This window comes from Arvicola amphibius, chromosome 14 (assembly GCF_903992535.2).
Source record: "Arvicola amphibius chromosome 14, mArvAmp1.2, whole genome shotgun sequence".
In the NCBI taxonomy this organism is placed as follows: domain Eukaryota; kingdom Metazoa; phylum Chordata; class Mammalia; order Rodentia; family Cricetidae; genus Arvicola; species Arvicola amphibius.
Genome location: NC_052060.1, coordinates 7,356,318 through 7,381,328, shown reverse-complemented (window position 1 = coordinate 7,381,328; position 25,011 = coordinate 7,356,318). Strand labels below are relative to the sequence as shown.

At 48.8% G+C, this 25,011-nt stretch overlaps 3 protein-coding genes, 1 long non-coding RNA gene and 1 other non-coding gene across 8 annotated transcripts in view; 1 reads left to right on the top strand and 4 right to left on the bottom strand.

Annotated features, from left to right (window-relative positions):
* Nucleotides 1–449: 449 nt before the first annotated feature.
* Sf3b4 (splicing factor 3b subunit 4) lies at nt 450–5,266 on the bottom strand. The gene is made up of 6 exons (XM_038311509.1): nt 5,111–5,266; nt 4,612–4,740; nt 3,815–4,357; nt 3,390–3,596; nt 1,156–1,329; nt 450–856 (listed from the first exon to the last, which is right to left on the bottom strand). Exons 1-6 carry the CDS (start codon nt 5,142–5,144, stop codon nt 669–671), a joined length of 1,275 nt encoding a protein of 424 aa, XP_038167437.1. The 5' UTR covers nt 5,145–5,266; the 3' UTR covers nt 450–668.
* LOC119801520 lies at nt 1,508–1,634 on the bottom strand. The gene has a single exon (XR_005283210.1). It is a non-coding gene; the product is annotated as a small nucleolar RNA SNORA19 (small nucleolar RNA).
* LOC119801059 lies at nt 5,249–11,891 on the top strand. The gene is made up of 3 exons (XR_005283137.1): nt 5,249–5,428; nt 6,632–6,763; nt 11,520–11,891. It is a non-coding gene; the product is annotated as an uncharacterized LOC119801059 (long non-coding RNA).
* On the bottom strand, nt 6,488–14,857 carry Mtmr11 (myotubularin related protein 11). Of its 2 annotated transcripts, none has more exons than XM_038311508.1 (17): nt 14,826–14,857; nt 14,173–14,263; nt 13,479–13,600; nt 13,070–13,130; nt 12,815–12,957; nt 12,311–12,389; nt 12,073–12,208; nt 11,713–11,800; nt 11,501–11,589; nt 11,293–11,417; nt 10,104–10,170; nt 9,663–9,733; nt 9,015–9,181; nt 8,594–8,767; nt 7,848–8,027; nt 7,191–7,484; nt 6,488–6,732 (listed from the first exon to the last, which is right to left on the bottom strand). In XM_038311508.1, exons 2-17 carry the CDS (start codon nt 14,228–14,230, stop codon nt 6,586–6,588), a joined length of 2,001 nt encoding a protein of 666 aa, XP_038167436.1. In that variant the 5' UTR covers nt 14,231–14,263; nt 14,826–14,857; the 3' UTR covers nt 6,488–6,585. The 2 variants fall into 2 exon arrangements, with proteins under 2 accessions (XP_038167436.1, XP_038167435.1); XM_038311507.1 differs by lacking the exon at nt 14,826–14,857 and adding an exon at nt 14,595–14,818.
* Nucleotides 14,858–15,750: 893 nt separating this feature from the next.
* The window catches only part of Otud7b (OTU deubiquitinase 7B), a 60,022-nt gene continuing 50,761 nt past the window's right edge, over nt 15,751–25,011 (bottom strand). For all 3 annotated transcript variants that reach the window (XM_038311504.1, XM_038311503.1, XM_038311505.1), the window contains 3 exons: nt 24,823–24,937; nt 23,527–23,611; nt 15,751–22,009 (listed from right to left, as the gene is read on the bottom strand). In XM_038311504.1, coding sequence (XP_038167432.1) covers nt 20,807–22,009; nt 23,527–23,611; nt 24,823–24,937 — 1,403 coding nt within the window. In that variant the 3' untranslated portion in view covers nt 15,751–20,806. The remainder of the gene's footprint in view (nt 22,010–23,526; nt 23,612–24,822; nt 24,938–25,011) is intronic.

The following is a 25,011-nucleotide window of genomic DNA, read 5'->3' as shown; positions in this document are numbered from 1 at the left end:
CTCCACCACTCAACCAAACTCCCAGTCCCTCGTGGTTTTCAGTCATACAGCGCTCTAGTGTGTGGATTTTCCCGGTCATGTGCCCAGCCCCTTACTGACTTTCCAACTCAACTCCAGATAGCTTTACATACTTTTCTGCATGTTACTTTCCTTTTCCCTCAGTTTTTCGAGACAGGGTTTGTCTGTAGCTTTGAAGCCTGTCCTGGAACTAGCTCTTGTAGACCAGGCTGGCCTCGAATTCAGAGATCCGCCCGCCTCTGCCTCCCTAGTGCTGGGATTAAAGGTGTGCGTCACCATGTTATTCCTGCTCTGGTGCACATGTCTGGTGGTTGAGCCACTGTAGTCTAGCAGCGGCGCACGTGACTAGACCTCTCCAAGGGGAACGCCCTCTTTCTATACCACTCCACCACAGTACCCCGACTGCTCTTACAAGTTACTTCACCAAAGAGTAAGAAGTATACTTTTATTTTCTCTATACACCTGTAAAACAATTAGGACCAACATTTTGAAATAAAAATGAAGAAAACCCCCCTGTGGAAAAACTGGCACTGAAAGAGGGACAGAGTTGCTGAGGTCAGCGCACTCGCCCTGACAAGCTGTAGCAACTCTGATTGGTCCAAGAAATGGCGGTACTGGGAGGGTATAAGAGGGAGACAAAGGACGGCAATTTACTGAGGAAGTGGACCCCGAAGTGGACCACGAGGGGGAACTGGGGGCCGTGGAGTGGGTCTGGGTGGAGGAAGGGGCCCCCGCTGGTAGCCGTAGGGAGGAGGTCTTGGAGGACCAGTGTATCCATGAGGGGGCATCAGTGGAGGAGGCCCGCGCATACCATGCGGAGGCATGGGGCCTGGGTGACCTGCAGAAAGAGAAAAGAAAAGTTAATAAGAAAGTAAAAACAGGAAGCAGTTGATGCTGACAGGACAGAAGAAATGTGAGAAGCACCACAGGGCAGGGGGCAGGACAGTGACAAGATGCTGTAAGAAGACACGCAGAACTGACAGCTCGGCCACACAGGCCCCATAACCCAAGCACCGAGGCAGGAGGAGGAGGAGGAAGAGAGGAGGAGCAGAAGCTAGGGCTACCCAGGGGGTAGGCCTGTCTCTCACACAGATGTATACGTGAGGATGGATAAGAAAGGGGCTAGCACCCACTCACCCATGGGAGATCCAAAAGGAGGCCCTCGGGGGGGCATGCCCATGGGAGGAGGTCCAGGATGCGGCATTCCAGGAGGTGGCCGGGGTGGTGGCTGTCCTCCAGAGCCTGGAGGCCCGGCATGGGGGTGTCCTAGGCCATGGGGGCCATGGTGGGCCAGCTGCATCTGGGACATCCCTATGAAAATAAAACAAAGAAAGGAGACAAAAGGACAAAGGGCAAAGACAGAACAAAATGACAAGAGCGACACAGCATCAAAACAGGGCTGGCACTGTCCTTCAGCCTGTCAACAGTAAGACTCAACCAGTTCTGTAGGCTCTTCTCTTTCCTTCTAGGATTTTATTTTTATATCAATACTCGTCTGAAGGTGACTGACAGCAGTGGCCAAAGTAGCCACGCTGCTAATTTACCTCCAAGTTTGTTTAGCACATCAGAAATATCTTTTCTCTTGATGTGAAGAAAAAAGACAATGAAATGTGCACTCATCTTTCTTCTATGATTCAAGCACAGGGATGTTGACAGCAAAATATACAACAGCAGAATTTTTGCTCTAAGACAGGAGTTGGGGCGGTGGCACTCATACCCCAGGGCAAAGGCTTAATTCTACAAGGCCAATGAGATCTCCCAGCAGCAAGGTGATGCCACACACTGAGTTCGGGGCCAGCCTGGTCTACAAGGACTAGTTCCAGGACAGCCAGAGCTATACACAGAGAAACCCTGACTCATGTAGCTCGCACCTGCATTCTCCAGCATGTTGAAGGCTGAGGCAGGAGGATCAGTAGCAGATGAAGAACAACCTTAGCTACCTAGAAAAGTCGAGACCAGTTTGGGCAAAATGAGACTCTGGCTCAAAAAACAAAAACAAACTAAATTATAAAAAAATAAAATAAATGCCAGACGGTGGTGGAGCACGCCTTTAATCCCAGAACTTGGGAGGTAGAGGCAGGCGGATCTGGTCTACAGAGATAGTTCCAGAACACAGAGAAACCTTGTCTCGAAAAACCAAAACAATAAAATAAACTTTTTTCTTGCCATAGTAGTGCACACTTTTAATCCCAGCATGAGGGAGGCAGAAACAGGTGGATCTGTGTACGTTTCGGCTAGCCTGCTCTACAGTGTTCCAAGCCAGCCAGGAATATACTGTAAAGCCACCACCAGCACTGAAAAAAAGGTTCCTTAAGAGAACAGCAGAGTGGACATCAACTGCTCCCGGCAGAAAGTCTGGCGTGCGCAAATCGTCAAATGGCAAACATGGAAATACTAAAAACTAGGCCATCAGGAGAACCTGAGTATGGAGTGCTGTGGCAATTTCAGTAAGTGACAGGAACAGAAGAATTTTAAGGACATGTCTATGAACATCCTAGAAAAATCACTCAGTAAAAGCAGATCAAAGACAGAGAAAATTAGAGTCAAAGAGACAGGAGATCAGCAGTCATTACGTGTGCAGGAGAGCAGGGTGCTGGCTTGTGGCAAAGGGTGGGAACACGCGTTAGATTCGCAAGTGGATGCCAGAACAAACTCCCAGAGCTGTGAACTTGGTGGCTACAAACAAGGGCTGTGGAAGGAGAGAGAAGCGACCTGTGGGCTGAGGAGCAACCTTGTCTAGCCTGTCATCAAGATCCATGGAGCAGAGACCCAGAAGGAATCAGTATCTGCACATTTAACACTACAGATAAACAGAAAAGAGAACCAAACATAAAACCTACACAAGACAGAAAAGGAGGGGAGAGGGGCTTACCCAGGTTGCTAAGGCTGATAAGTCACATGGAGAATAAAGAAAAACAGAAAAACACAAGAATTTCAAACAGGAAGACATGGCTAGTCACATGTACAGCAGTGGTTGAGAAGCAGAAACGGCTGGTTGGTGGTGGTGCCATCTTTAATCCCAGCACTTGGGAGGCACAGACAGGCAGATCTCTTAAGGCATGCCTGGTCTACAGTGCAAGTTCCCAAAAACGAAACAAAATCAAACAAAAAAAGGAAGCAGAAACGTCACCTAGATTTGGCAACTGAGTTACTACCTAGAAATGAGGAGGCTAAGAGTAAAAACAGCAGCAAGTACAGCCTATTCTGCAGAGAATGAAAAGCTGGAGATGAAGTGGGAGCGTAAACGAAGTATTGTTTTCTGACAAAAGGGGGACTCTGTACTGCTTCCTCCCAAGACAAAGAGCAGCAGCCAGGCAATGACCAAGGCAGTCTCAGAAGCTCAGCTCCTCTTCCCAGCAAAGAGCACTCACCTGGATGGGGCATCCCACCTGGGGGGAACGGGTGAGGATGTGAATGTCCGTGACCAGGATGTCCAGCTCCTGGAGTTCCCGCTGCTGGGGGGCCATGTCCTCCAGCCCCAGGTGGCATCGGCGGTGGGGGCATGGCTGGGGGTATCCCAGGAGGCAGGGCTCCAGGAGGTGGCACCGGAGGTGGGAAGGAGCCAGGAGGAGGCATGCCTGTGTAAGAAGCGAGAGTTGGTGCTAGTGTCCAGCCTCCTCCCAGCACACTGAACCCCAGCCTCCTGAAGACACCCAACAATTTCGTCCCTTCCACCACCGCTCCCGCTCTTTCTTGCTGCCCACTAATTTAACGGCTCACTCCTTCAGGGCCTTTTCTGCCCCCTGACCCTCCCTCCCATGGGCCTCCCTGGTGCAGTTTGAACTAAAAGCTTTACCTGGTGGAGGAAGTCCAGAACCCAGGGATGAAACCACAGGGTTGGGGGCAGAAGGTGGAGGGGGTGCGTCGGCAAACAGCTGATGAGGGCGGTCAGCCTGGGACAGCGGGTTCTGGGCTGCCAGAAGTCGCTCGGCTGCTGAGCCATGGCGCTCGCCCTTCGAGTCCTTCTTGAAGGCGTAGGACACAGTGATAGGACGGTTACACAGGTACTGCCCATTCATGGCCTCGATTGCTGCATCCGAAGCGTCAAATGAAGCGAAGTTAATGAAGGCATAGCCCTTGGAGTTGCCCGTGTCGGGGTCCCGCATGATCTTGGGGGTTTGTAAAATGACCCCAAAGGCGCTGAAAGTATCATAGAGCAGCTTCTCATCGATTTCGGGGTCCAGGTTCCCAATGAAAATGTTGGCCCCTACGTCCAGGTTTTTGTTGTGAGCGGAAGCCTTGTTCACCCGGATTGGCTTCCCATAGAGCTTGATCATATTCATGATCTTAATGGCATAGTCGGCATCCTCCTCACTCAAGAACTCAACGAAGCCGTAGCCTGCGGAATCGGAGGAAAGAAGACGACTCAGGCGAAGAAGGGAAGCGAACATCAACTCACCAGCCTCCAAACTGAGAACAATTCCAGGAACTTCAAACTAAAGCTAAGAGAATACTCCAGAAGCAAACTACGAACTGAAGCTTAAGGAGAAGAAATCTTTAGGTTGCTCCTTCCAAAACAGTTGGGTCTACTAGGGTTGAGACTCTGCAGGGGCTGTTAACCCTACGTGGAGTTCCTTCTTGCCATCCACTCACCTTGGTGCTGGCCAGTGACTCTATCCTTTGGCATGTGGGTGTTGACCACCGGCCCTGCCTGGAGAAAGAGTTCCCACAGCAGCGGTTCACTTACTTTCTCGTCTAGACCGCCCACGTACACCGTGGCATCTAAAGCGAGGGAGCAGAAGGTAAAGGCAAAGTCAGGAGTTAGAAAAAAAAAACATAAATGAAAACCGCTAACTAAAGCGCTGAAGCCTCCCTCTGCCTCTGCCTGCCTGGTCGAGAAAGTCCGCTGAAGTCTAATTCGGCGCTCTTTCCTGGTGGGCTTCCGTCTGTTTGGGGATGGGAGTGCCGAAGGGACTAATCTAGAAGCATCACCCCTTACAGGCCTCGGCCTGCACCCGGCCTCCAGGCCCAGCACCCAGAGGTTGGCCTCACACCGGGGGAATCTAGTCTCCCACCCTGGCAGACACGCTTCTGGCACTAATCCGCCCTCCGCCTCCCCTGGGCCCATCTTGGGCTCTTCTCTCTCAATTACCCTGATTCCGTTCGGAGATCGGTCCGGCAGCCATGGCGAAAAGACTCCCGCCGTCTCTAAGCAGCAGCACTGCCCTCTGACCTCAGTTACTACTTCCACTTCCGGGCCAAGGCTCTCATTGGGCGGGGCCGGCGGCAGGGGAGGAACCGGAAGCGATCGCGGCCATCTTAGGAGTCGGCTTGGTGCCTGGAAAGACGATCCGGAGCTGTCACAACACCGGGGCGGAACAAACGCACTCGGCCCCTCTTGATGCAGGTCTCGACTGTCAGAGGATCACACTGCTCCTCAAGTGCAAACTCAAGTGCTCAGCCGAGCTTTGTATGTTCCGTGACGCAGAGAAGTGTGCTGGGGGGAACCACCGGGCGGGGGGCGGGGGCTCCCCCAGGGCTGCCTTCGGAAGCAGCCTAGGACCTCAGTCCACGCCCCTCTTGCAGATCCGCCCTCAGCCCTGGCTTGAGCTCGAGGTAGATTGTTTTCCGCTTCTTAAGTGTCTGAGCTCCACTAATGTTTGGGAAATGAGAGGCCCAAGGCCAGTATTGAACCTTTCCATAACACACTCCGGTCTCAGCAGCGTCACGTTCTTGTCCCATCGCCTGTATAAAAGACACAAAGAGAACCTTTCCCTGGGCGTGGTGGGCGTGATGGCACCTGGTAATCTCAGCACTCAGGCTGGTGGATCTCGAGGCCAGCCTGGTCTACAGAGCTAGTCCCGGGACAGCCAGGGCTACACACACAGACCCTGTCTAGAAAAACAAAACAAAACAGCAGGTTTCAGGACAGCCAGGACTACAGTGAGAGACCTGTCTCAAAAAAAGAAAAAAAAGTAAAGGGGGGGGGGCATGCTTCTGTCCCCACATTTCACGTGAATTCGGCCCAGCCCCACCTGACTTGTGTCCTTTATTTCCTTATCAATAACATGAGTGCTATTCTCTCAGTTCATACTTTTCCCCCAACCGCTTTTCTGAGATCATCAACACAAGAAACGCTACCAGCAGTGCGTAGAAGTGCTGTACTTTAATGAATTCCTTAAATAGAAATACTACTACAAAAATACACAGTGGGAGGGGAGGGTGTCTCCCTTATTCACCTCGTTCCGTAGAAGACTAAAAGACCGGGTTTCAAAGCCACGGTGAGGCTTGAGAATGAGGTCTCTAGGACATCTTGGGACTGATCTCAGTTTGTGATCTAAAAGGTATGGACTTGCCTCGGGGGCGGGGGGGGGGGGAGAGAGGCAACCACATTCTGAACTGGTTTTGTTTCTTATTCTTCAAATCAAGAGAAACAAAAATAGCTCTAGTAACCAAACTAGACAGGCGAGCTGGAGGCAGCTGGAGGTTGGAAGCCCGCCTCTGCTACAAGACTCACGCAGGGCTTTATGGGCTGGGATGTGAAAACTGAGCACCAAAGTCAGATACAAAGAAAGCTTTGCAGAACAGCCCCCTCCCTCTGCCCTGCCTTCCGGAATGCTAGCAGTTTCAACGGATCTGAGAGAGCATGGTCTTTGGATCTCTTTTCTTGCAGTGATCCTCAGGAGATACTCTCGGTGTCAATTTTCTTAATAGTTCCTGGAGACAAGAGAGCTCGTCCTGGAGGCCAGAGACTGTAACTGCTGAGGAGCCCATCTGGGGAGGAGAAAAAGAAGGGCACACAAAGGTATATTGTTGCAAGTCTAGCTGGTTTGCTTGCTTTTTTTGTTTTGTGTTTTTCAAGACATGGTTTCTCTGTGTAGCCTTGGTTGTCTTGAAACTCGCTTTCAAGACATGGTTTCTCTGTGTAGCCTTGGTTGTCTTGAAACTCGCTTTGTAAACCAGGCTAGCCTGGTCTGCACACAGGCATGGGCCACACTGCCTGGCAAAGGAGTATCTATTTTTAAGATCCTCGCCACTTCTAGAGTCTTAAATGCTTCCTCTTCTGCCTGAGCCTTATATTCTACATGACTCAAGCCACAGGCAGTTTCCCACCACCTATTAGCCCAAGTGGATAAAGAGTATCCCAGCTTGATTGATAGCGTACCCCCAGTTCCTCCAGCCTGTTGCCTTTCCAGCTCTTTCTCCCCCTCCAGTCTGTCTTCCCTTCTCACCTGGACCTCAGGCCTTCCCCTCAGGTAACAACGTTTCCAGAATCTGATCTGAGGTCCCAGATACCCAGGCAGCAGTAGCCCAGGAGGTAAAGGGCAAGCTCCCCAATGTGAGGGGAGCCCCCATTCTTGATCAGCTAGGCTTTCGGAGGATCTAGCAGGTCGAGGGAGCCAGTGAGAAGAGACTGCCAGCAAGGAGGGACTGTCTTGCCAAGGACAGAGCTGATTTAGGGGTGTCAGGGCCCCTCGAGAGAACAGCCACACAGAACTGGGGGGTCCAGGAACCATGAAGCTTTTCTAAAAAAGAAAGTGAAGTCAACAGGCACCTGAGAAGACAACTGCTTTCTGAAGTGGGAGGGTATCCAGCTGCCGCCTCTGAGCTCACGTCTCACTAGGCTTAGGGCTTCAGGGTTATTAGGTTCATTTTTAGAGAAACTTGTAATATATGGACATGAAACAAGAGGACTAGCAAACAGAAATGAAGACAAAAAGGATGCTGTCTGCTCTTCTGGGGCAGCAGTCTTACTGAAGACAGGCTACTCGTGACAGCTTTAAAAGACATGGCAGCGTTCTCTGAGGATCTCCAATATCCTGTCTTTCTACATCATCTAGTAGTGTGAACCCGAGAACGTCAGGGAGATTGAAGGGTAGGCATTTTACCTGTTGTCTGGGGAGCCAGGAATCTGGGCAGTGCTCCGGACTGTAGCCAGGATTAAGGAATTGTGATATCTGTTCCTTGCTGTAGCGTAAATCCCAGTCCCAGACAGACAGATGTAGATTAGCAGAGCTCCCAGCTAGGGACTGGGAGTACTCGGGGTAAACTTGTGTGTAGGAGTTGAACTGGACAGCGGAAGAAAGGGGTGGTCAGAGCTCAGGAAGTGGCTTCGTGGAGAAGAGGTAGGCTGGAGTGTGCAGACAAGCGGTGGGTGGAACGTGGAGACTGACGCCTCAGGACCCACATTCACACACACACAAATGTGCACGCACACACAGATTTTAAACGGATTGTTAAACCAGTGAGTGTGTGTGTGTGTCTACCTGTCCTACATCCTCTTCCTATTTCAGGCATCACATACAGAACAAAGGGCTAATCTCAAGAGGGAGCTCCCCCAACCCCTTCCACACACCTCAATTTTTTCTTTTTCTTTTTCTTTTTTTTTTTTTTTTTTTTTTGGTTTTTCAAGACAGGGTTTCTCTGCAGCTTTTTTTGAGCCTGTCCTGGAACTAGCTCTTGTAGACCAGGCTGGCCTCGAACTCACAGAGATCCGCCTGCCTCTGCCTCCCAAGTGCTGGGATTAAAGGCATGCGCCACCACCGCCCGGCTCAATTTTTATAAATCAAGACCAAATCTCAAAGTTTGAATACTCTACCGGGGGAAAAAAACCAAAACTATAGAGGTCACTGACCTGCCCACTCTTCTTCCCACGCTCCCAGGGAGTGTCTTTCAGGAAGGTAAGGGTGTCAGGAACCCAGATGCTGTCATGCACAGCAAGAAGGAAAAACTCAGAGAACTCAAATTCAGCTGGAAACTGCTGGAGGAGCTGCCAGGCACAGTCAAGGAAGAGAGGAAACACTGGGGCCTAAAAAGAGAAAAAAGAGGCTGGAGAGTCTACAGGGATCTAAAGAAGGGGATAGCACAATACAAGAAGAGAGGGCCCAGGAGCAGGACACTAAAGAGGTCAGAGTTAAGAGCATTAGGATGTGAGCCTGGTCATCCGAGTGTCCACTCAGACTGCGTTCACTTCCAGTGGGTCAGCCTCTGCCATTCTCTCACCTCATTTCCTTCAGAGTGACCGCCCCCCAAAACAAAACCTAAAGTGTTCTCACCTCCTCACTGCCCCCAGTTTCCCCAAGCCTGGTCAGGAAAGGGTGTCCAGCTGCCACCCACTCTCGTTGCACTAGTGACTGGAAACCAAACAATGTCCGGGCTTCCGGGGCCAAAAGCAGCTGGACGAGTGAAGAGAGGAGGCCATTGAAATCACGATCCCCACGCTCTGGGCGATGAAGAAGGAACAAAAAAGGGGGTCCGAGAAACTAGGGCAGGAGGGAATGAGAAGAGGAAACATGGGAGAGGACAGGAGGGGCATGGAAAGGAAAGGAAGAGTAAGCAGGATTGAAAGGGCACAGAGAAGAGAAGAGAAAACAAAGCTCAAATGAATCACTTCATAGACTTCACCTTCTAGAAACATCCAATGTCTCAGAGGAAGTAGAGCCACGCTTCCCAAACTACCATCCCAGGTGCCCTTCCTGGGGACCTGCATGGGGACAGGTCCCCATCCACTGATGAAGGGGCCAGAGGGACTAAGAGCATCTTATTACAGTAGGGAGACTGCATAGCTCTGAAGGATGCCTTAGCACAACTGCTTCCTAGAGCAGAAAGATGCTAGAATTTAAGGGTGTAAGGAAGCTCTACAGATCTTCCAGTCACATGAGGGAAAAGGTCAGGACTGCAAGGAGCTGACCCAAGGAACTCACCTTGAAGTACTACAGAACGGACCCGAGATGTCACTAATACTGAGATGTCACTGGCCTTTCGAAGACAAGATCTGGAGGGGCATGTGAGGAAGGGAGTAATAGATTAGGAGAGAGGCAGATTTCCAAACACCTGCTCCTTCTAAGAAACAGTAGTACAGTCTTCTTGGGAAACTGAGGGAATAATTTATGGAAGGCCATTGGAAAGCCCAAGTCAAGAGAAGGCTGGAGAAGTTGGATTTTATTTTGTTTGTTTCAAGACAGAGTCTTACTAGTATCCCTGGCTGTCCTGGAACTTGGCTAGGTTGGACTTGAACTCATAGACATCCACCTGCCTCTACCCTCTACCTCTGCCGCTGCCTTGAGTGCTGGGATTAAAAGTGTGCACCACTACATTAGGCTACAAGTTGGAATTATTAACCAGAATTAGAAAGTTGAGCATACCTGACATAGTCCAGCCATCGTGTTCCTTCCAAGGCTGAGAGCCACTTATCTTCAGCTACAGAAGAATCTAGCAGAGAGGGACCAAGATAGGCAAAGAGATCAGGATCCTGGTCTAGACCCTAATGGTTAAAGTCTGATGGAGAGGGCGAAGGAGATGGCTCAGTGGTTGAGAGCACTGGCTGCTCTTCCAGAGGACCCAGGTTCAATTCCCAGCACCCACATGGCAGCTCACAGCTATAACTCAAGTTCCAGAGATCTGACACCCTCACACCAATGTGCATAAAGGGGTATCACTCACTCCTTTAATCCCAGCACCTGGGAGGCAGAGGCAGACAGATGTCTATGAGTTCAAGGCCAGCCTGGTCTATAGCGCGAGTTCCAGGACAGCCAGGGCTACACAATAAGACCCTGTCTCAAAAAAGCAAAACAAAATAAAATGGTTTAGTAGTGGGGCTAGATAGATGACATAGTGTTAAGAGTGCACATCACTTCCAGATGACCTGAGTTTGATTCTCACAGCCACCTGTAACTCCAGATCTAGGTGGTTTGACACCATTGGCCTCCACAGGCACCCCCAAATACACGGCACACAGACACATGTATACACATGTTTAAATATAAAGGAAGGCCTTGGGTTTGATCCTGAGCATTTAAAAAAGGTTTTTGAGTATATAATATAGTAAATAAAATTCACTGTACACTTAAGATGGATAGAGTGAATTTCATAAAGATTTTTTTCATTTTTGTTTTAAGACAGTTTCTCAGAGCCCATGCAGGTCTCTGTGTGTGTGTGTGTGTGTGTGTGTGTGTGTGTGTTGTGTGTGTTTGTACCACTGGACCCATACTCAGCCAGCAGTGGAGTTTTATTTTTAAAATTGGGGACCAGAGTGTGGTAGAGCACGCCTTTAATCCCAGCACTCATGAGACAGGCAGGCAGATGGGTCAGTGAGTTTGAGGCCAGCCTGGTGTACATAGTGAGCTGCAGATCAGCCTGGGCTACATGTGAGACTCTGTCTTAAAGAATAAGAAATCAAAACAAAAAAGATTTGGGGGAAAACAGGCTACTGGTAATCTGTAAGTGATGAAGATGGGATAGAAAAGTGGAGGTTTATGGGCTAAAGGGCCATTCATCTATAATACACAAGATAGTAAACCAGGGTAGAGTTGAGGGCTCACAGGTTATTCTCACCAGGCAGGCAAAGGGCCCTCAGCTTCACGTAGGCAAGCTGGAGATCAGCAAGACTAGGCATCTCGTCCATAGAATTTACCAAGACAACATCAGGGTGCCCAGCCTGTAGCATGGACTCCACTGCTCTGCAGGGAAGGAAGGGAGTCAGGAATTAAGGCAAGGCGTCTCCTTAAAATACCTAGCCCCAAGTGTCATCGCAACTCCTCACCTGACATCTTCTTTGTTAGGGTCACTGGCTACATAGAAGCCTCCACATCGGAGAAGGTCACTGCCTCCAGGGTGGTGCCAGGACAAGCGCTTCACAAGGGTGAGAAGAGGGTCATTGTGGAAGAACTATTCTTAAGCTACCCTTGTCCCGACGATGACCTCACAGGAAGCCCTCCAATCCCTTTTCCTCTGACCCTCTAATCTCAGACTGACCGGTCCACGGCCCTGCTGGAAGTGGGCAAATGCTCTTCTGACTTCACTGTCCAGAATTCGATTAGGGACCCAGAAGTAACCCGAGAGGCTGCAAAATAAAGAGTGACGTCACAGCCTGTCAGCGACCTCTGCCAATAGGAGCTGGTGTGACAAAATAGTGATGTCACATTTGTCAGTGACCTCTGTCAATAGAAGCTGGTGTGACAAGGAAGTTATTTTGGAAAGACCATCCCAAGGGATCTCAGGTTTTAAAAACAGAGGTAACAGAGCCTGGAGTTTATGGGAAGTTCTGGCTTAGAGGATCAAGGAACCCTGGGAAGACCTGGAAGGCAGCAGGAGTGGGGTGGATGGGGACATCACCTGGTAGCTATGTCGAACCTCTCATTGACTGTGCTAACCCTCCAGCCTCTGGCCCCCTGCTTCTTCCGCTCAGCTTCCCAGTCTTGTAAAGTCTCCAGAAGAGGAATAGGTGGTTTTCTGGAGCCAGAAGCCTTGCCTGGAGCAGCAGTGAGCACAGAGGAAGAAGAAATACTTTATCCAACTAGCCCTTCCGTTTCAGACCCTTACCCTCTCCTTACACTAAGGCGTCCTCACTTACCAACTTTGCTCAGGGTTATTCCTCTATAGTGCTGGATTTGACTACTCTGAGCTCGGGCTTGAACAATGGCCATGGTTACCTGGAGAGGAAAACATTCCATCCTTTAGCCTCAGACGAAAGTAAAAAGAATGAAATGGAGCACATGTTGTTCCACCATCTGTACCACCAATAGCGCAGAGAAGCTAAAGCAGGCCCCAGAGAAGGGACCTCCACAAGTAGGTGCTGGGGTCAGAGGGACAAATTCAGAACCACAGACTCAGAACATTAATTTGGGACCATTATCCAACTCTCCACATTTTTCAGAGGTAAAAACCCATCGTTACTGCCCATAACAGAGGCAAACTACAGTTCAGGCCCCTCCCACTCATGAGACTCCCGCTCATGAGACTATCACTCCAGTCTTTTAGCTTCTTGAGTGGTGTGGACTGACGAGAAAGCCTGGAGCATGGAGAAGAGGCTGGGTTCCTAAGGTGAAAAGAGTTCTTCAGATGAAAGGATTCTTACCTGAAAGGCCTGAGGCTCTAGCCCTCCAGCCTCAAAACCAACTCGAAGCAGGCGGAAGTCTCGGCCATGAATGAGAATCTCCTCTGGGATGAACTTAAGCTGGGACCCTGGGCGGAGGAGCTGCACTCTCGACAAGCCGCTCACTGAAGCAAGAGTCAGAGTAGAATAGCCATGGCTCACTCGGGAGGACTCCTGCAGTCCAGCCTGCCCAGCCCTTGCAGTCTTCTGACCCCTTTATAAAACCCTCAGACTCACCAGCCTCTAAACGCCCAATGTTGACCAGGGCAAAATCATATTCACTGCTCAGGGGAGTGTCCTAAAGGAAGCCAAGACTGGTGTTATTGACCTCTGACAGCCATCATTGTCCCACCTTGGTGACTCCTCTCTCCCCTCCCCAGTAGAAGGCAACTTACTTCCCTAGAAATAATTCCTACTATCAACGATACATCCAAAAGAAAACCCCTAATCCTGTTTGTCCAAATCCAGACTCCCTTGCTCTTTACTCTAGCTGTCCTTTTATTTTGTCCGGTAACAAGAGTATTGCTGTGTAGCCTAGGCTAGCCTGAAACACTCATGGTCTTCCTATCGGCCTAGGGGTGGGGGGGTCACAGGTCACTGCCACCATGCCCAGCTTCTGTCTTGTCTATTATCCTAACCATCTCACCTGATTTCGCTGCCATCCACAAGGCTGGAAGGTGACCCTAAAGTTAGTGCAGATCAGAGTTCCAGGCAGTTCCAGTTCTTGCCCCTTTCTCAGCCCTGGTGCCCATGCTAGGATCTTCTCCCCTAAAAGGGAAAAAAGGAAGCAAAGTTCTAACTGTTCCCTGTGTTGCCCACACGTCTACATCTCCACTCCTCTTTCTAGAATGGAAGATAAAAGGGAAATGATTTGCCTTTTTTTTTTTTTTTTTTACTCTCTCTCTCTCCAGACAGGGTTTCTCTGTGTAACAGTCCTCAGTCCTGGCTGTTCTGGAACTCACTTTGTAGACCAGGCTCCAGGCTGGCCACGAACTCACAGAGATCCACCTGCCTCTGTGTCCCAAGTGCTGGGATTAAAGCCGTGCACTGCCATCACCACCTGGCTATGATTTGCATTTTTTAACCTCTAAAAACTCAGTGTACAAAACACGGCACATTGTAGACATGCAGTGATCATGGACTAGTTAATAAGAAAAGGGCTAACCAAGGCAAGAAAACAGAGGGAACATTGAGGTTCCCCACCAGCTCTGGGGAGACAGGAGAGCAAGCCTCAGGCAGAACCACTTCGAGGAAAGGAATCCAGAGCTATGTCTGGTGAGAACTTATGAAGGCTGGGGTAGGAGGAATCCTGATAGAGTCTTGGGAAGTGAAATTATTACCTGGGAGACACCCAGAGGCCAAGCAACCGCCAAGCTGATGACTGCTGGGCTCCGGCATCCTGTTGCCTCCGCCAGACTTGGGTCCAGAGAGCTGAGAAGGGGAGAGTTAATCTGGGACTTCCCAACCTCAGGATCTGGAATTTCTTCAGCAGCTGCCGGCGACCCACACTGAGCCTCTCCCTCTCGGGGAAACTGAGACCAGTGTCTGCCAGGAGCTCAGGCCTGGGACTGGCAGACAGGACAGGGAGGGGCTAGTTAATGGATAATGAGACAACTCGAGACTGAAAAGGGCAAAGCAAGCTCCATGGCAGTTGATAAAAACAGATACACCCTCCTCCTCTGGACCCTTTGCGTCCCTCTTAATTTCCACAGCATCCCCATTCACACCGTCTTACTTCCCCTCCCCCATTCCTTCTCCTTACCCCCATCTCTGGCTCCTCCTTCTGGGGGGCAATGTTGAAACTCTGGCCCCGGCCCCCCCACCACATTTCCCTGGCTCCATCCGGGAGTGGAGCAGCTAAGGGTGGGAGTTCTCAAAGATGCTCACTCTCTGGGGGAGAGGCTAAATCCTAGCGGTGGGGAGAAAGAGGCCAGGGAGGACTCAGGAGGAAACAGCCTTTGGGATGCGAAGAGCACAGTTCCGGTGGTCTTACTTGAAAGGTGTGTCCTGCCCAGACAGGGAGGCTCTTTGGAAACTTCGGTGAGTCTAAAGAGGACAGGCGAGATGCCCAACCCCTTAAAGGAGAATACGCACAATTTTTTTGGAAAGTAGAAAGGAAATGGAGGACCTTAAGAAAGATGGAAGAAATGGGGTAACTGGGGAATACCCAAATTCCCTTCACCCAATCCCACATTCTAGTCTCTTTCTGTTCATTAATATTAGAAGTGTGGGGGCAGTAATACAATTATTAAATAGAAACATTTTGTGCTAGCTCTACTGTTTCAGTGGAAATGAAACACTAGGAAACTCAAGTGTTTTGTTTGGTTTATTTATGGGTTTGTGATTATGTTATTTTGGCCTATGTTTTGATTTTCAACCTTCACCGACAAGCTAATGACAAGGCTTGAGAAGAGGATGTAAATGGGAACAGGACCTTGTGTCCTTTTCCGGAGAGCGTGACAGGCCGAGAGGGGCGAGTGGAGTGGGCGGAAGTTGGTGCGTCTAGGATGCAGGCGTAGTACAGGTATTTTGGCGTGCAAATCTCGGTGGGCGGGGGAGGGGGGGGGAAGGCGGGTAGAAAGCCCTGGAAAAACTCTTAGTATCTAACCCAGTCTTTACGCACAGCAAGCGCACCTCCCTGTTCCCACCCTCACCTATTCCCCTGGAAAGCCCTGCCTCCTCCCCTCCAACCCAGTCACCAGATCTTCTAATGAATGATTCATGTTCTGGACTTTGAAAGCTAAGGGTTGGAAACCGTCTTTCAGCTCCAGGATCACATAGCCCCCTCCTTCCCTGCTTAACTCAAGGAGTGAAGATGGGGGTGGGGTGCTAGGAGACGCAGAACGTAGATGGAGGTGGGGAAGGCAACTCGAGGGCAGCATGTTTCAACACGAAAAACACAGGAAATGAATACAAAATTGGTGTTAATGAGCTGCTGTTTTATTGTTTCTGAGTCTGTACAGAGGCAGCAATCCTAAGGTGGGGGCCGTGACATCCAATACTCCCCTCCCCACAGCACACATCCTTCCAGCCTCAGCTTCCCAAGTTCCCAGTGTTGGCTGCAACTGTGGAAATAGTGAAGCTAGCCCGAGCAGAGTCAGTCTGGAACAAACAGGTATGTACTTGCTAGTAACAGCCCCAGAAGCCCGACTGTAGGAGTCCAAAAGGCCGCTGACCAACCCCCCCCCACACACACACACACCCCACACCTCACACCTCAATGTCTTGTGGAATAAAGTACGGGCTGTAAGAAGGAAGCAATGTATAGAGAGGTGTGCCCCAACCCCCATGGTTTAAAATCCCATGATCCACTTTTCTTCTCCCCACCTTCTTTCTTCGGAGAGCCTCATTCTATTTTTTAATACCTCAAGGTATAGGAGCAGCAGAATACTGAGGAAGGAATTGTCAGAACTGGGAGAAATCAGAGAAATAAATTGGGTGATTTGAATCATCACCTAACCAGAAATGCGAAGGGGTAGCAGCCGTGGGTTGGGTAACGGAAGACTGCAGCACAAACCCAGATGTCCATGGGATGGAAAGGGCATAGACCGGCAAAGAGCTCTATCAGAGTTTTTCATTTCAGACCCCTATTTTGGTTACAGGTTTGTGCCAGGAGCAAGGGCTGTTGGGAGGGGCAGCTGGAGGAGGGAGGTGGAGCTGAGTGACTCAGAGGATGAATCACAGATCCAGTTATAAACACAGAAAGAGGCCAAGGTCCTTCCCACCCCACTCCTTAGACAGCTTCCATCACTTTCTGCTGCCCCCGACCCAGACAGCCAATGGGGGAAGCAGACACAGGAATTCTACATGGAAGCAGGTAGTTTTAATCAGCTCAAGCACAATCTGTGACTGGGTATCTGCAAAATATTAAAAGAGACAGAATGCCTCTATGACTCAATGAATCAGCAACTGGAGACGGAGGGAAAGAAGAAAATTATGAGACTCTGGGGTACATGTGTTTCTAAGCCAGAAAATGGCTTCCAATTCACCTATGGCTATATGGCTGATACTGCCTCCTTGGAAAATGAGGGCACAGTCCAGAGGTGTCTGAGTAACTCACAATTATTTCCCAAATGCTCCTTTATTGAAGGAAAAACAAAGTGCCTGGAACCTTGGGCATGTGACTGAAGGAAGAAAGGCAAGAGCCAGCTCTCAGAGAACCAGCTCCATTCTCTGGGCTCAGGATCACCTCCCAAGTGTACAATATAAAATCATGCTAATTTTTGCTTTATTGGTTTGTGGCCTTTGGAAGCCTATAGCGAGGAAGGTACTTCTACTTTAAGGCACAGCAGGGAGCTTAACACCATCCGTCACTCTTAGAAATTGCATCTTAAAAACTAAATAAAAAGATACAATTTATATTATTTATAAAACACAGAATGAGGAAATCTTTTGCAATTCTCAATTAAGCCAGCATGAGTTGAGGAAGGATGTGGAGCTGGCCCTCTAGTGTGTTTGCTGTAAGCTGGGAGCACAGAACGTAGGGTGGAGAGAGTGCAACCATGTTAAGTGGAAGGAGAAAAATAAGAACCCTGAAGATCTCCTCTCTGCATCCCACTTAGCAGAAGCCCAGATGCCCTGGATTGACAGGAATAATTGCACTTAAATGGAAGCCTGAGAGATGAGGCCATGCCTCACCTAAGGATACAGGGTCAGAAAGGATAACAGGGTCTGTCTTCTGTTACTCATGTGACCTCCTAAACAAGGGAGGTTCTACTCACTTAAGCCCCCACTTGGCCCTCCCTCCCTTCTCCCCACCACAGCAATTGCATGGGCTCGTCATTCCCAAAAGACAGGCCAGTCCTTCCTTATCTGTTTTGTTTTCCAGACATTATTAACTCCATCCTACTCAACCCCTCCTTCAAAAAAGAATGAAAAATAAAGTTCACCACTCCTTATTTTAAAAAAGAATGTGTCTCAGACAATGGAGAGGCCTTTTGGTGTCTTAATAGTCATCCTCCCAATTGAAACGGATTTAACAAGAAGTTAAAGGGCCTAAGACGCATTTTCCACACGATCTTAGAACTAGAACACCCTTCGCTTTCCCTGGAACTTCCTTTTATTTTTGCTTTGGAAAGGCAAACAATTAAGACTGGGTACCATATAAATAAAAACAAACATGATACAAAGTTTCTGTTTCTCTTCATTTGTCCTCAGTTTTTAAAAACAAGAGTGGTAAATACAATCTAATAACAGATCAAGTCCAAACACAGCAGTCCAGGGGAGAGCAACTGCCCTGGTTTTACTTGATAGGAAAACCCCTGCCAGGCTCTCTGTTCCTATCTACTTAGGCAGGCATCTATGCAGGGTATGGGAGAATGACTGAGCAGTGCACACCATGGTGTCTGTAGTGTCAGAAGGGAGAGGCTCATCTGGTGAAAGCTTCACCAGTGTCATTCAAACTCCAGGAACCGGGACAAGTCTAAAGGCTGAGAACAAGGCACAGGCATTCATTCACCTTGGGAGAAAAACTGAAGGAGTGCTTAAAACCCAGGAATCAAGATAAATACTATCTTGATGCAATATTTTTTTAAAAATCAAAAAAATGTTTAAAAAGAACAAACTTTATGAACATATCAAAATTTAAATAGGATTTGTCCTCATAGTTGTTCAGTTCAGGGCTCACTTCTTTACCTTAACACCAATTCCTTTTATATCCCAAGATTTTGATGTTTTGGTCAATCTGGGTTTTTATATTATGTTTCTATACTTGACGGTGTGACCCCAGCACTTGAGAAGCTGAAGCAAGGGGGTCATACATTTGAGGCCAGCCTAGACTACAGAGTAGGACCCTATCAAAAAACAAAAACCCCTCAATTTCTGAATAGACCTTTAAATTATACACCAGTCAGAAATCCTTGTCTCATACTAGGTTCCAGCCTAAAGAAACCTGGGCGTGGTGGCTCATGCCTAGATCCCTCAGAAGATTGAGGCAGGAGGGTGGCTATGCGTTGAAGGCTAGCCTGGGCGCTATAGCAAGTACCAGGCTGGCCAGCCAGGACTAAATATCAAAGAAACAAACAAAAAATTGCCTAAAAATAATGATGGGAAATTATTAAATCAACAGATTGGTAGATACAGAAGTGAGTGACTTTCAAATTTTTGGAGGGAAAAAAAGCCTTTCTAAACTAAATAATTTCACTGAGAAATTTTTGACTAGCTTCGTTATCAAGGCGAGGTGTGTGACCATTTTCCTAACTAGGCAGAAGAAACATGTAGACGAGTTCCTCAAGCGTGCGTGCACACGCAAACAACACGCGCGCGCACGCACATACACACACACACACACACACACACAGAGCCATTTGTGACTTAGATCAAATGTGAGAATTACATTCCATTAGTGGGTGATGACATACCTCACTCAGCAAAGAAATCAAAGCCCAGAACACAGTCAACACTCTGGACACACCCCTTCTTCATATGCAGCCACAAGTGTACATAATTGCATAGATGATTTTTCCCCCAGAAAAAAAAATAGAAGGAAAAAGGAAAATTGGTGAAAGATAGTCTTCTGGTTTAAAGCTCTTAGAAATGGCTCTGGTCAGAGCATAAGCTGTCCAGACTTGTGCTATGTGCAAACTGCAAGGGAGCTCTCACCACTGGGGCCACTCCACCCCTCTGGAGAACAGGGTTGGCTCAGGAAAAGGGAGAAATCCAAAGGCAGATCCGCTCACTGGGCTAATCTGGGCCTGTGGCTACGGTTCATAAAATATATTTCTCTAGCTACCTTTATAAAAAGGCCCCTTCCCACACTTCAATACCAGTCCTAATATCAAAAATATTTTCTTACAAAGTATTTTTATTATTTTAATAAACTAACCATAGATTAAGGTCAGCTATGGCTTAACAAAAGAAGCCAGGATGTTAAGTTCATTCTCCAGCAGTAGACAGGAAGGAGAAAAAAAAATCACTTAAATGGGGATAAGGAGTAAGTAATTTTTAATTTTTTTGGTCAGGATCTTATTTCTTTTTCTTTAAAAAATTAGTACACTAAGCTGCTTTCTCTCGGAAGGCAGCCGCAGAGGACGAGAACTCTGTATAGGGTTTTGGTATTGTTTCAAACAGTCTGGCCGAGCGTCTGGCCTTCCTCCGCCTTCCTCAGTGCACTCAAACCCCACATATAGTTATTGCTAAGTAGTTAAAAATAGATTCCTCTGTACCCACCCACCTGAAGAGAAGCCCACACACAAGGCTGCTCTTACCACCCTCCTCTCCCACAAAGGGGACTTGCTTTTAAAATAAAAACTTTTAAAATCACAACTTCTTAACTTAGCTGAGCTCAGTCCTCAAAAAGGATGAGGAAAAGATGGGGGCAATAGACAATCTCCCCTAAAACTAGAACGGATGACAGATGACTATCTAGAAGAACATAACACTTACGAGGCAAAGAATCCCCCTTGAAGGTTCCTATTTCCACTCACTGGGATTTAAATACCCTTTCTAAGTAGGCCAAGCACACATGCCGGACCCTTCCAGAAGAATTTACCAATGCCTGACATCTACCTAATTCAGACCAAGATCAAACCTGTTCTCAGATTTGCTCTATGCTCCCAACTCCATCACCATGTGCTTTTTTTTTTTCTTTTTTTTTTTTATAAAGTCAATGAACTTTGGTCTATTTTCCTTAACTGACTGAAAACCTTCTTTCCAGGTTCCTCCCCCAAGATGTCCACCCACCTCCCACCCACACACACACCAATTATTTCCCTACTTTCCCTTGGGCCCTGGGATAGGGCAAGAGGTTATGAGACAGTCTTCCCCTTTTGTCTTGCAGTCTCAAGCCAAACTGCATAAGAGTAGTACAGCCCTTGAGGTAGTACTAGCCCTGTCCTGCTCTCGCCAGCATGCCAGCACTCTAGCTCCCACAAACACTTCTGCACTTGCCCCATCAACACGGGCTGGGTCTTGATGAGCCAGAGATGAGCTTCACTTTTCTTTGTTTAGCCCCTTTCCCGCCGAGGTCCCACCCATTCAGAACCTATGAGCCAGCAGTTCCCCACTAGGTTCCCGTTCCCTCCTCCTCAGTTCTTCCCTGTAACAGCAAGAGCAGAAGTTGTTTGTCTCAGGGTGTCCGTAGAAGCTGCAGTTCGGTTGTTTGCATTTGGTCTGGGTTGGGGGAATGCCCCGGGGACCTCCAGCCCATCCATCTGGCTCAGGGGGCTCTCTGTAGCCATTGCTATAGGAATCAGCCACACGGAACTGGGGTGGTAACAAAGCACCCCTGTGAACTCCATCTTTGCCTGGCTCCAGAGATGGGATGTTGTCCTGGTGGGGGTAGGGTCGCCCAGAAGGGTACTGTCTGGGAAAGGTGGCATATGGTGGAAGGCCACCTACACATGGGCCCCCTGCCAACTGCCGGCGGGGCTCCTGGCAGTGGACTCCACCCCCAGAAGGTCGTGGGATAGTAAAGCCCCCAGGGTAACCAGCAGAGAATGCCAGTGCCTTGGACTCTGCTGGAGGGTCACTAGGTGGGACCTCCCCACCATCTGGCTCTGGCTTTTTGGCTGGAGGAGGCCCACTAACTAACCCTCCATTCATGATCTTCCTCTCAGCTTCCTTCTGCTTCTGTTCTGCCAGGAATCTCTCCTCAGCATCTGCAAGGTAGCGCTGGATCATCTCCTCCTGATACTGGTGCCGGTGGCCCATCTTCAGGGTTCCAACAAAAATAAATTTGCCCTCCCCTTGCATTGCAATCCTCATAATGCTCAAGCTTTGCATCACTTCCTGGCTATACTTGCTCCCTCCGTTGCCAGCAGACTCAGACGAGGGTTTCTCTGACACAGGCCCATCCCCAGCTGCATCCTCCTTGCCACCCTTCCAGCTCTTCAGTGAGTTGTTCTTCTTCTTCTTCTCTAGTGTCTCGGTACCACTGCTTATTCCAGACCCACTCCCCAGTCCTCCAGGCTTGGGGCCCTTGCTATGCATCAGGCCCCCCATGTTCTTCTTAAGCTTGCTGCCCAAGGTCTTGCCAAAGCTGCCCAGTTTGTTAGCCACAGAATCTGCTCTCTTCTTGTCCTTCTCCCGGTCACGCTTCGACTTCTCCTTCCGTCTACTGCCTTCATTGCCGGTAGAACTGCTGCCAACTGACTCCTTGTCTGATTCTCCAGACTCAGGAGTAGACCTGGGCTCGTCTCCAGCTGAGGCTGTGGGGGACTCTGGCTGGGCCAGAGGAGCCTGTAACAGAGAGCACCATTGACAGTTACCTCACTGGTTGGTGTGGGTAAGTTCCCACAGGCACGGAACCTATCTAACAGTTTATGGGGCTCCCTGTCACCTCTGCTACTGGCCACACAAAAAAAAGGGTACTATCCTGATGAGTGCTTTTATCACTTTGATATTAGTTAGGGTCATCTAGGAAGAAGGAATGTTAGTTAAAGAGCTGCCCCCATCATTCTGGCAAGCTGGCAAGTCTGAGGAGCCTTTTCTTGATTAGTTACTGATGTTGGAGGGCCCAGCTCACAGTGGGTGGTACTACTTCTGAGTAGGTAGTCTTGGGTTGTGTAAGACAAGTCAGGAGAGCAGGCTAGTAAACAGCGTTCCTCCATGACCTCCGCTTCAGTGCCTGCCTCTAGGTTCCTGCCCTGGCTTCCAACAGTGATGGAGTGCTACCAGAACATGTACACCAAATAAACTCTTTCCTCCCCACATCAATTCTTTGGTCATGATCATTACCATAGCAACAGGTAGCAAACTAGAACAGGTGGCAAGTGCACCATGACCCCCATCTGTGAAGTGACTGTCTAACTCCAGAGAAGGTTACTAGTATGACAAAGTTCACTCAAGAGGCCACTGTCCTTCTCTGGCTTCAGCCAGATGGTCATGGGCCAAGAAGAGATATTTATCTTATATCTAACTTTCCGTCACTCACTGAAGTCTGACCTCCTGTAATGAGGAGATTCGAGAGGGAACCTGAGTGTTTCACAGCAGCGAGGCCCTGTAGTGCATGGCCTCCGGGTGAGCAGGGGTGTTTCCTTCCTTCCTTCCTCTCTCTTTACTTCTTTCTTTCATTTGAGATGGGGTCTTGTTACACTATCCAGGGTAGCCTAGAACTCATAATCCCCTTGCCTCAGTTTCCCAAAACACTAGGACTAAGGGTATCAGCTACTTTGCCTGGCTGGAAATTTTTTTTGCAGATACCAGTATGCTCATTATTACAAGTCTGTCTATGTCCAATTCTGTTCAGAATTCGTTTCAAGGAAGCCTTAACTAAGCACAAACGCCCAGGCCTGAGCACTGCTTTTGTAGATTCCACCTGCGGAGTTCACAGCTTTGCCTCTGCTCCTGAACTCATGACCAGGAATCTTTGGCTCTCTTTCTGGTGCCCCAAAAAGATCTATCCAAGGAGTGACGGGCAGGACACAGAAATGGCAATCTCAAGTTATTTAGAGGAAAGAGAAGGAAGGTTTCTTAAGGAGTATAGGTTAGTGTTAGGAAGCAGAGTCTGGAGCTGGGCATGTCACTCAGTGGTGAAGCACACACCAGCAGGTAGAGGTTCTGGGTTCAATCTCCTCGGAGTCAAATAGTAAAGTAAATAAGGAAGCAGAGAGAGACTGGAGACAGAGAGGAGGAGGGCATGCTCTGACATCATCATCAACTGTACTACAACAGATTTCCAACTGAGCTCACGGGCTCTCCTTGTTCTTCCCGTCACTGACAGTGAGGACACAAAGGGCTATGGTGGGAGCCTTCACCTGTGCATCAGATGACAGTGGGATCCACTTCACATTCATATAGCTATGCAGCAGATGTAATTTGACCTCCAGGGACAGAATTATACTGTGAAAAGGAGGGAAGAAAATTAAACAGCTATTACTTCAAAGGCAGCAGTCCTTTGGGAAGGACTCAACAGTGTTCAGACACCAGACGGCAGTCATTGTCACTGCTGTGATGTCATTTGGCAGATTCTGACAATCAGGTGAGGACTATAGCTTTTGGTTTTCCTTTTGTTTTAATGGAAGGGACTCATTATGTAGTCTGGGCTGGCCCTGAACTTGCAGTGATTCCCCTGCCCCAACCTCCTGAGTGCTACGTGGGATGTGGCCCACCCACAATGCTCAGTTCTAAGGACTTTTTTTTTTTTAAAGTACTAGATTTGGGGGCTGAAGAGATGGCTCAGCAGTTAAGAACACTGCCTGCTCTTCCAAACATCCTGAGTTCAATTCCCAGCAACCACATGGTGGCTCACAACCATCTGTAATGAGATCTGGTGCCCTCTACTGGCCTGCAGGCGTACATGCAGACAGAATACTGAGAATACTGTACACATAATAAATGAAGTTTTTTTTTTTTAAATAAAGTACTAGACTTTAAAATCAAACCCTCTCAGGCAGCTCCCACAGGGAGGCACTGGGTAAGATGTAAGGGAGCTGTGTTTACAGCTATATCTCTGCAGGTGTGGAGGGAAGTGGGAGAAGATGCTACCAGACCACAAGGAGGCAGCTTTGAGAAGCAGATGAGAAAGAACACATCTTCCTTGCTAGCTAAACACCAAAAAGAAATTTAGGAGTAGACTATTTTGGTCACTTGTTTAAAATCCCTCTGACTTTTGCTTAGAATCAAATGGAATTAGCTGGGCAGTGGTGGCGCCTGCCTTTAATCCCAGCACTCGGGAGGCAGAGGCAGGCAGATCTCTGTGAGTTCGAGGCCAGCCTGGTCTATAAGAGCTAGTTCTAGGACAGGCTCCAAAGCTACAGAGAAACCCTGTCTCGAAAAAACCAAAGTGGGTAAGGGAATCAAATGGAATTTGGGTGTCTTGCTTTTCTGAGCACTGTTTGAGGATTCTGGGATGTATCAGCAGGAACACTTGTCCTGCTCTAAGAAAAGAAGACGAAGCAGCTGCAAAAGCCCAGTGTCCCAATGCCTGGCCTGCCTTCCATCTCTCCCCCTTCCCAATAAGCCTAGACCAAGGATGCGTTCGTTGTACATGGCCACTGCACATGGAAGAAAGCGCAGCTACAATGCATACAGAAAGGCTAAACTCGCCTCACCTGGCCAATCGGACATTGTCATTGTCATCTTTGCCCCACTCCCAGCCCTTTCCTGGATCCACAGCAAAGTGCAGGGGCAGCAGCTTATGCTCTGAATCTGTGAGCGGGATCACAGCTGCAGAGGGAAAAACAGATGTCAAGAAGTCTTTCTGAGAAGCACAGAAGGCAAATGAACACGCATTGACTTCA

Coding starts and splice junctions, on each gene's coding strand:
- Sf3b4 (XM_038311509.1), bottom strand. CDS start 5,144: ATGGCTGCCGGACCGATCTCCGAACGGAATCAGG. Junction 4,741..5,110: donor GATCTCCGAACGGAATCAGG/GTAATTGAGAGA, acceptor CCCTCGCTTTAG/ATGCCACGGTGTACGTGGGC. Junction 1,330..3,389: donor AGGTGGGATGCCCCATCCAG/GTGAGTGCTCTT, acceptor TTATTTTCATAG/GGATGTCCCAGATGCAGCTG.
- Mtmr11 (XM_038311507.1), bottom strand. CDS start 14,660: ATGTGGTGGGGGGGCCGGGGCCAGAGTTTCAACATTGCCCCCCAGAAG. Junction 14,264..14,594: donor AGGAGGAGCCAGAGATGGGG/GTAAGGAGAAGG, acceptor TCCCCTTCTCAG/CTCTCTGGACCCAAGTCTGG. Junction 12,209..12,310: donor AATAACCCTGAGCAAAGTTG/GTAAGTGAGGAC, acceptor CTGCTGCTCCAG/GCAAGGCTTCTGGCTCCAGA.